Source organism: Morone saxatilis, unplaced genomic scaffold (genome assembly GCF_004916995.1).
Source record: "Morone saxatilis isolate NCDOM2014 unplaced genomic scaffold, NCSU_SB_2.0 Contig7, whole genome shotgun sequence".
Lineage (NCBI taxonomy): Eukaryota > Metazoa > Chordata > Actinopteri > Moronidae > Morone > Morone saxatilis.
The window spans coordinates 23171987-23182823 of record NW_023340246.1 but is presented as its reverse complement, the minus strand read 5'-3'; the positions used below and the strand labels follow the sequence as shown (position 1 = coordinate 23182823).

General features: G+C 39.8%; 2 protein-coding genes across 2 annotated transcripts in view; both read right to left on the bottom strand.

Annotated features, from left to right (window-relative positions):
• LOC118340437 overlaps positions 1–6490 on the bottom strand; it is an 11599-nt gene extending 5109 nt beyond the window's left edge. The window contains exons 1-2 of the mRNA XM_035678400.1: positions 6343–6490; positions 903–1017 (exon numbers count right to left, since the gene is read on the bottom strand). Of these exons, the coding sequence (XP_035534293.1) occupies positions 903–1017; positions 6343–6490 (263 nt within the window). The remainder of the gene's footprint in view (positions 1–902; positions 1018–6342) is intronic.
• The window catches only part of LOC118340436 (probable palmitoyltransferase ZDHHC14), a gene marked incomplete in the record, with an annotated part of 20477 nt that continues 15739 nt past the window's right edge, over positions 6100–10837 (bottom strand). The window contains 1 exon segment of the mRNA XM_035678399.1: positions 6100–9456. Coding sequence (XP_035534292.1) covers positions 9019–9456 — 438 coding nt within the window.

The following is a 10837-nucleotide window of genomic DNA, read 5'->3' as shown; positions in this document are numbered from 1 at the left end:
GATCATCTCTATCAGATATTTGATTCCAGGATCTTTGTACATAAACGTCCAATAAGTTGTGGTCCATGAATGTCACACAGTTAGTATTTAGTATGTTGTGATTAAATACAGAATTTCTCTCCAACACTCTGAGCGTGACTGTCCTTGGTTTATTGTGACAGATAGACAGACAGACAGACAGACAGCACAGGACGACAGATAGATAGATTAGAATAGAAGATTAGACTTAGATAAGATAGATAGATTAATAGACTAGAGTAGAGCAGAGCAGAGCAGACAGAGCAGACAGACAGACAGACAGACAGACAGACGAGACAGACTTGAGATAATAGACAGGACAGACGAGAGCAGACAGACAGACAGACAGACAGGACCAGATAGATAGATAGAGTAGATAGATAGAGCTAGATAGATAGACAGACAGACGAAGGAGCAGACAGACAGACAAGACAGACAGATAGATAGATACTTTATTGTATCCAGAGTGAAACTCAAGACATAGCATGTAAACTAAAATCTAAAAAACCTGACCTTAAGAGAGCGAGAATCAGAAATAAGATAAAAGATAAGATATAAATGAGTGTATCTTGGTATGCTGACTATAAGTGTTACAGGTCAAAGTTGAACAGGAAAACGAGCGTAAGGACAGTGCAGATGGTATTGCAACTACAGGGGATAGCAATTAAAAAACAAAAAGAGTTTTAGTATGTTTATATGTTACAGTGGTTCTGCGATAAGTATAACGTATATAAGTTTACAAACTAATAATAACTGATGGACTTCACGCTTTTATTGTTGGCTAGAGATATAAGACAAGTAGAGCACCTTTGTCCAAGGCTGTGCAGGGCTGGTTCATTTCCCCGTCGCTAGGGGGCGTTCTCTAGCTGCTGACGTAGCTTCACAGGCTCTGACGCCGCCTTTCCCGAACACAAGTCAGAGCGCTGTCGGCAGCAACGCCGGAAGCAGTTGTCAGTTCAGGCTCCGCCTGCCGGAAGAGAAATCCGCGCAAGATAATATCTGGAAAAAGAGAGGAGAAAACGGAGATAAAAGGAAAAGAATGGAGAAACGGAAGATAAAAGAGGAGAAAAACGGAGATAAAAAGAGAGAAAACGGAGAAAAAGATTGAAAAAACGGAGATAGAAAGAAGGAGAAAACGGAGATAAAAAGGAGAAGAAACGGAGATAAAAGAGGATAAGAACGTAGATAAAAGAGAGAAAAACGGAGATTACAAAGAGGAGAAAACGAGATAAAAGAGGAGAAAACGGAGATAAAAGAGGCAGAAACGGAGATAAAACGAGGAGAAAGCGGGAGATAAAAGAGGAGAAAAACGGAGCATAAAAGAGGAGAATAACGGAGATAAAAGAATGGAGAAAAACGACGATAAAAGAGGGGAAAACGGAGATAAGAAGAGGAGAAAACGAGATAAGAAGAGAGAAATTTTGAATCGGAGTAGAAGGTACGGAAGTAGACTTCTTGCCAACCAGCGACACAAATTCACATATAAGTGTATCTATTAAATCGGTTTGTTGTTATCGCTCGAAGGACGAAATTACCGCACAGAAATGAATGTAGTTTTAACAGTCTGAAAGCGTCGTTTGTAGAGTTCTGGGTGTGCTAGAATTTAGGTGATATTACAAAGTGTACAAGCCTGACAAACAAACAGGTCAGCAGCAATGTTTTAGGTTGTTTAAAGAATCAGTTCTGCGGCTAAAGTTATGGGAGACAGACCTTAAGATAAACAGTAAACAAAGAAAGGAGCGCGGCGCGGGAAAGCAGAAGCAGGTAATTAACAACTAGGTAAATAACAGTGATTGCAGTTTATTAAAGTACGAGTTTGAATGAGTCACTGTTAAGTACACACAGAGCTGATGGCACAGCATTAGAAACTCGTAATGAGTGGAGTGTAATAGCAGAATGAGAAAGTGGTTACAGTCTACTGTTGTTGGTACGACCGATTAACTGTTGTATGTTGACATGTTTACGACAGCACGGATTCTGGTGCTGTGCAGAATACAAACAGTGTGGTGTAACTGGATTAGTTAACTGTGTGAGAACGATTTGGTTTAGAAACAGCAGTGTTAACTGTATATAGCAAGTTCATTAAATTGCATCATTTTAGGACGAGGCTCGTTATTCTCGAGACAGCGAAGTCACTTTGATTTTCGCGGTTGTCGACGTTATTTTAGAACCTTTCTGTAACAGTTTAATAATCTCAGTTTTGTGTTTTTGAAAGTGAAATAAGAAGTGGTGTGTTTGCAGACGTTTATGAAATGTGTGTAAAGGCTCGACAGGTGCGCGTTTGTGAGCGCGGTTGGGGCTGTTTCGTAAATCCGCCGCACGAAGACAAAGACTTTTGGAGTTTCCGGCGGAGCTCAGGGCGGCATCGTGATCGAGCCTCGCCACCTGAATTGGGGCTCCGTCGCTGCGTCAGTTTAAAGAAGGCCGCCGCGAGGCGCGTTCTTCTACTTGGCCGGCTGCACGTTCTAGCGCGAAGATTTCAAGTTGAAGAAAGGCTCGCGGGGACAGGCAGAAGGCCGCGTCAGTCCCGTGTGTGGGTGCTCTTGCCGCTGTTCCCGCCGCTTGCTGCGTTCGTTTTGTGACTACTCTAGACTGTTTATGATTTGTGTAGTTCACTGTCTCTTTTGTATTCTGCCAGTCGAAGGGAGCCAAGATGCTTTCTGCGTGTCGCTCTCCTCTTTCCGGTGGAAGGGATGAAAGACGACACTCAGCAGCGAGATCAACAAATGTCGTGGTGGACAAAGAAAGAACACGGGAGGAAAACTGTGCGACTCATTGATCGTGTTTAACCGGTAAAAGCTCCGGTTTCAGGTGCCGTGTACTGTGTTTTAAGTTGTGGCCGTGTGGTTGGTCCGGATATTCAGTGTGGTGTGAGCGGTCCAGTAACGCGCGGGTTAATCCCTGTTGGTAAACGCGTGTTTACGGGACTAAATGAGGAGCCTGTTTGTGGCGGCTTCGTCTCCAGCCACCGGAAGTGCTAGAATCACGAGGCCGCATCCTTGGCTCAGAACCGCGCGGAACCATGCTTCTCCGGTGCTGCGGTGAGTGTCCAGCTGCTACGCCTCCAGATGTTCGCCGCTCGCACACACACATGTTTCCCGCCACAGGTTCTAGCACCAGGAACCGGCACTGTTTGGGCCGGTAGTTCGGCGTCAGTGGCGGCCTGAAAGCGTCGGGTTGTGGGGGGCCAAACAGCGGACCGATCAGCTGTTTCCGGGGTTTAGTTAGAGAATAAAGTGGACTTTTATTAGCTTTAGTTAAGGTATATTTGTACTTTTATTAGCTGGTAATGTATTTTACAGTTTATTACGTTGTCAGTGTAAATATGTTGTACTTTTATTACTGTTATTAATGTATTTACGTGTGTTATTGACTTTCAGTTAATGTATTTACTTTATACTTTTATAATATATGTTACTGTTAGTTACGTGAGTTGAAGCGTATATTATTTTGATTACTTTTATTGGAATATATTTACTTTTATTACTTTATTAATATATTTACAGTATATAGCGTGTTTGAATGGTATGTTACCAGCTTTGATGACTTTATTGAATGTATATTTTAATTTATGTACTTTATCTAATAGGTATTACATTGTATTTACCGTTGTATTTAGATGTATTTAGCAGCTTGTATGACTGTTCATAGTGTAGGGGTTTACAGTCTTTATTACTTGTATTAATATGTTTACTTTGTATTACGTTTATTAAGTGTAGGTGTTACTTTTATTACCTTGATTAAAGTGTATTTACGCTTTTATTACGTTTATAATATATTTAGATTTATTACTTAGATGGTTTGTACATTTATCCTTTATTAATATATTTACATTTAATGTACTTAATATTTACATCTTATTACTTGTATCTTACATATGTTTACAGATTTAGGTTACGCTTTTTAAGTAGTATTTACTGTTTATACTTAAGTGTATTGGTACATTTAGTTACTTATTAATATGTTTAGCTCTTTATTGACTTTTATTTAATATGCTATTTACTTTTTATTACTTATTAATTGTAATTTACGTTTTATGTACTTTTATTATATATTACTTTGTATTTACTTATAATGTATTTTAAAAATTACTTTATTACGTTTAGTTAAGTATATGTTACTTTTATATACTGTTAGTTAAGTAATGTACATTTGATTAACTTATTAATGTATGTGTACATTTATTGGTTTATTAATATAATTTACATTTATAGTTTAGTTAATGTATTTACTGTTTATTACTTGATTAATGTATTTACTTTTATAGCGTTTATTGAATGTATTTAGGCTGTTTATAGCTTTAGGTTGAATGTATTTATTGTGTACTTGAATAAGTGTATTTACTTTGATTATTGGTAGTGTAATGTATTTTACTGTTTATTGACTGGTTATTAAGATGGTACTGTTAGGCTTTGTGGATGTAGCTGGTTGATGTAAGTGTATGTTAGCTGTTTGATACTTGTATTGAATGGTATTTAGCATTGTGATGACTTTGGATTAGATATATGTTACATTTAGGTACGTGTTATTAATGTTTTACGAACTTTAGGTTGAGTTGTAGTTGAATATATTTAAAGCTTGGGTGATTGACGGTTTATTGAATATAGTGTTTACTTTCTTATTACTTTGCGGGGTTGACGGTTTATTAATGTATTTTCATTTAGTTGCGTTGATTGAATGGTATACTTACAGTGTGATTAGTTTATTGAAGTAGTAAGATTTGAAAGATTTAGGTTGACTTTATTAAGAGCGGTATGATTTGACTTTTAGTTACTTTATCTGAGATAGTATTAGCAGGATTTGATGTACTTTGATGTAATATATTTACGAGGATGTTATTACTTTGAATGACGCTGAAAACCAGGAATTGGTGTGAGCGAGTTCGATAACTGGGGATACTCTGTTCACGTCGTAGCAGCTCGTCTGCTGGGGTTGAAGGGTAAATCGTTTCAGTAGGTGCTGACTTGGTATGGTGGTACTCTTTAGAGACGACGTGTTTGATCGGTTGTAGACTGTAGGTGTATGAAGTCGGGTTATAATTTGGTATATAGTTAACTGCAGCAGAACTGAAGTGAAGAGATGAGGAGAGGGTATAACTATTAGGATTAGTTGATGCGAGTGCAGTTGGAGTGTAATCAGCTGACTTTAATTAAGGTCAGCGATAGAAACATTAATTAATGACATTAAAGTCAGCTATGGATATAAAGAAAAGTTCCACGATAATTCTGATATAAATTATCTGTGAAGTATTATAGATGTACTTAGAATAAAGAACTGAGTGGAGTTGGTTAGTTGAACAAGAACTAATCAATAAACCTTAGGAAGAGGCCGAGTGCAATCAGGTGTGGTTTGCTGGATGTAGGTATTGACTAGTTGATAATAAGCATTAGGACAGGAGAATGCGAGCGCCGTCGGACGAGTCGAGGGAGGCAGAAAGTGTCGCGGCGCTGCTATGGTGAGACGTGTGATGTTGGTAGCGTCAGGCGGTGTTGAGGCGTGGGCGCCGCAGGACGCAGTGAATACGTGTGTTTGGCGTCGGCGGGGAAAGATGAAGTAAGTGAGGAGTCGAAAAAAAAGAGACGGTGCGCAAGTGTAGTGTTGGTGTGTTTGTCGGACCAACGGCGGTGACAGGCGACGCGCGGCGCTGAGACGGACGAGACGAAAAGGGATGAAGAGTGAAATGAAAAAGGAATGAGTTTTACTGATACTTTTAGAGACTTTTTATACAATTCTGTCTATATTGTGCATGTTTTGGATTTTTAACAATCATACAGACTTAATAGGTTTACCTCATTGTTCTTTCAGATCTTTGGTTGTTTTAACTTTTCTAATTTAGGACGAGGCTGTTCATCAGAGAGTGAAGGTTTATTTATTTTAAACACTTTAAAAATAACAATTTCCTTTAGTTTTCTTCATATAAATGTATAAATTGCTGAGTTATAGGCCAACTGTATATTTTCTTGAAAAAGTTTTTTTACATTCTTTAAAATCAAGAAGCTTTGGCGACCCCTAGTGGGGGTCGGGACCCTTGGGTTGGGAACCAGTGCTCTACAACAACAACAAAGAAACTCTTCCTTTTTAAAAAAGTGTCTTTTATTGAAATCCACAGTTGTTAATGTGACAGCTGGAGGTGGAGGAGAAATTCTTGGCACACAACTACAATCTGTGCATATTTTTTTTTCTCATTACAATTAAACTGAATGCAGAGTGGATGTTATCAATCGTCCGATCATCAGGTGTCTCTGAAGCTGATTGGATAATAACGTCTGTTACATCATCACCAGAGTGAAGACAACATGACGAGAGATTCACAAAGTCCTGAACCCGTCAACACCTGGACTCCACAGTTCACCTCTTCTGCCTTCAGCTGCACCAGAACCTTAAAGCCGAGCTGCAGTTTGACGCCTACATTTCCCAGAAGGCAGCGCTCAGGTGAACATTCCTCACCTGTCATAGAAAAGATCACATCCATCGTTTTGTCCCTGCAGCGAGTCAAAAAAACCAACATCAGTGATTGTTTTCAGTTTATCTGAGCTTCATGCATCACTGCTGGGGGGGACAGATCTCATAGTAAATAAATAAAATAAAAAATAAGGCATTTATTGTTTTTAATTGAATCTGACATCGCTGACAGCTGCCACAGAGTTTCCACAATAAATTTAATTCCTGGAAAACCAGTAGGGACAACAAGGCCTACAATTACTTACTAAGTACATTATTTATTTATATTTATGTCACATTTTTGTCAATACCTTCCAGCTGTACATAACAATAAAACAACCTGGTAAATGGAGGAATTCACCAATTAAAGTCAATAAGGCTCATAGATAATGTTACTGTCTGATATTGATATTAATATTAAACCAATGAAAATACAAAATAATCTCTTGAATACCTTCCAGGTCGTTATTATTCAGTGGGAAAAATACTTTAAAGACTTTCTGTATTTATCTTCAGTCTTTAACTCTGATTTGAACCCCCAGAAATATTTGAATTACTGATTAATCTTTCAATTACTTTGTTGTTTAATCGATTATCTTTGAGTGTTAAATATGTAAACATAATGAAATATGAGCACAAGCTGGGTTGTAACCAGAACTCAGAAATACTGAGGATATATAACAAATAAAGGCCAAATGTTTATATATATTTTTTATTATTTTCTTTTCAATGTTACTATCTGTAAACTGTTTACAGTTATTGTCTGTAAATTGTCAATTTTATGTCCCAACTTGAAGATCTAAATGCAGTTTCTCCACAATGCTAAGGAAACAAGTGAAAAATACTGTATATTTATTTATTTAATTAAAGGTAGCAGAGACTCCTGGGGGTCATATATAGATGTTCTAAAACATATTTGCATTAAATCATGAAACCAATGACAAACTAAAGCATCTAGAATATGTATCTGACTTTCAAAATAAAAGGAATCAAATCAAGTGATGCAACATTTAACTGTCAGAGCAGATAAATAAAAACTGACATTCCACATGCTGTTAGCTTAACATTGCTTTTCCTCTCTGATTGTTAAAGCATAAAACACATTTGAGATCTCCGTTAGACTTTTAAATAAAGTTTTGTGGGTTTGAACAGCGTTGGAGCTTCAGGTGAATCCACCAGTTAAAGCTCAGTCACACCAGAAAGTGGGACAGGGAATTTGTTTGCAGGGCTCTGGCCACTATGTCAAATTAGCATTAAAAGTAATTGAAATGTCGTTTTAAATTGGGTGTGACTGAGCCTTTAAAGAGGTGAACTCCTGCTGAACATCTGGCAGTGTTGCTGATGAACTCGGGTCTGCAGATGTTTCTGGGAAACTCAGTCCTGCTTCGTTTTGTCCTCAAATGAAAACCTGAAGCTTCAGTCAGCTCCTCTGAGAATAACAGTCAGTTTATCTTCATTCAGTCAGAAACACGTCGTCTCAATCAACCGTTTAATAAAAAGAGTCGTTTTGGTCCCGGTCCGACTGTGGCTGGAGCCGGACCTCCGTTTGGCACCGGAGTAGCTTATTCTGGATAAAATGTTTATTGTTCATAGCAGGAAGCAGACTTCACCAAAGACCACAGAGGAGCATGAAAGAAAATATGACTTTGGTCCTGCAGATAACGAGCGAAAAGAAATCCGAAAGGTGTTTGATCTTCCCGCCTTCTGAAGAGCAAACAGAAAGAGAAACAAACACCTGATTTTACTTCCTCACTCGTTTACAGTGTTTGTGTCTTGTTTATTCTGGTCGCTGGCGTCTACATTTGTTCTATTTTTGTTTAAAACCCTCTGGAGTTTCATCTACTGAGCATGTTTTATTATTCATGGTAACAACTATTTATAGCTCACATAAAGACAAAACTGAGACAAACTAGCTGACGACTATTTATATCTGCAGAACATTTGGGAAGAAATTCAAATTCAAACTTTAAATTATTAATTTACAGGCAGATGCAAACCAGTTTAAACCACTTTACATGTAAATAGATTATATTCTAGTTTTAATTGTTTCTGCTGTATGTCTATAATAATATTTTAAGTGCTTATCATCAATAAAAAGTATATTTTTATAGGCGCCTGTGTCATTTTACTTTGTTAAAGTGGAGTGAGGACACAACTTGAAGCTGGACTCCAGAGGGTTTTAAAAAACAACTTAATGTTTGTCGGGAAGAGAAAAATCGCCCGTTTACAGTGATGATGTTCGCTTGTCAAATGTAATTCTAGAGTAGTTTATTACTGAGATTACTGAGATAACGGAGGTGCCTCTCGCACACACGCTCGTGGCGGTGGAGGTCCGCCATTTTGTCTGAAGCTACGTTCTCTTGACCTGATTTACCCTCAAACGCTGGACTCACATCATCAATCAAGTTTCCATCCGAATGTTCGAGTGCAAATTTTAACCAAATTTTGAGACAATCTTAAAAAGAAATGGATGTTTTTTGACGTTGAGGTTAATTAAACGCTGAATGAGGATCTGCAGTCTGAAGTGTCGTCAAAGGAAAGAAATGTGGTCAGTTTGGTTCAGACGGAGCTGAGTTTAACCAGCCCTCTGACTGAGTCCTCGTGCAGAGCGTCCTGACTGGAGGGGTCGTACAGGGCGGTGGGGGTGGGCACGGACAGGTGCGGGTGGAGGTGCAGGTGGGCGGGGCAGGGCAGGGCGCCTTGCGGCGTAGTGCAGGGCGTCTCCTCCGGGCTGACGAAGTGGTGGTGGTGGTGAAGGTGGTGATGGTGGAGGTGGTGGTGGCAGTGGGAGTCGGCGGCGGCGTCCCTCAGGGTCAGGACGTCTCCCCCGCAGGACGGCAGGGAGGGCTGGGAGGGGGCCAGGTAGGCGCAGGGGCCCCCCAGTGTGGTGGTCTTCCCCGGCAGAGGGGCCAGAACCACGGGGTCACTGTGGAGAAGAGGGGTGGTGGCAACCTGGAGGACAAACTTGGTGCTCTGGATGCATTGATCCTGATCACACTGAGGAGAGAACAAAGTGTCACAACCACTGATATTTATATAACAAATGCCCATATTTTTTAGCCACTAGTGTTTTTGTATGTTTGGGGATGTATTCAAAGATAATTTGTTTTATGTATTATTTATTCTATGGATATGTGACTTATTAATTGAATGCTTTGGATGAACCCAGAAATTAATTTTCATATCATTTTAGACAATTATTATAACAATAAAACAGGTTGTAGTTTTTCACATTACACAAAATGTCCTGAATATTATTTGAATTGATTATATATTTATATATATGTAAATATAACTAAATATTGTTTCTAGAGCAGCAACAGTAAAGTCACTATGATTGCTGATTTTCAGAGGGATGGGGGGGCGTTTACAAAGATGTGTTTACAGGCATTGACAGACCAGATTTATTGGTTTCTCATACATTATGAATTAATTCAGTTGTACCTCTTAGATGTATTCAAACGTATAGAGGAAGGAGCAGTGCATTACTTCTGCTTCAGGCCGGAGTAATGTACTGATATATACTGATTTAGTCGTTATAATCTCTGTTTCCCAACTCATTTAAACATTCAAAGGTTCAAGGATTTGTTTTCCCAAAGGAACCGTAGTCCCCCGACCCTGGAACAAACACACACATACGGGCCCCACACTAGCATTAGTAGAAATTTCCTGTCCAAAACATTCCTGCAGAGCCATCAAGAGTAATAAATAGCTGAATCACTGATGTTAGGAAACTGTACAAAGTGTTGCTCTGAACTGTGGCCAGTCAGTAAGTGATTGTGGAAGGAGCTTTTAGGGTCGTGTATAGTGTTAGCTCAGCTGGCACCGCGGCCCGGGGCCCGGAGACGTCAGTCAGTCAGCGCTGCCAGCCTATAGCGCTGCGGTGCTCCTTTGGGTTGGTATCGCGCCAAGGCACCCAAGGGGGGTTCTGGCTGGGTTTTGTTGCATCAGACTGCAGCGTGGCCATGGAAACAAAAACCCTGGCAACCACCCGGGCTCATGAAAAATAGAAAGAAGTGCTGCTGCTGCTGCTGCGACGGAGAGCAGGCGTCTGTGTGTACCTATGGCAACATCTGCATGCAGTAACACATCTGACGGCTTACACTGGGGTGACACAATGGCCCTGCCCTGCTGTGACACGACACTCCCGCACACATTACATGCACTTTCCATCGGGTTCACAATGGGCCCCGTGGGCGGCCGGTTAATGCCAGGCTGTGTTAATTGTTTTATGGTGAACGTGTGTAAGTTTTCCGCTCAGTCGACCCTCCCAGAGTCAGGCTGGTTCAATACTGTCAGAGATTCAAAGCACATTTGTGGCGCTGGAGGCTCCACTGTTATAGGTTGGTGATATACAGATGCTTCGTTTAAGCACCTA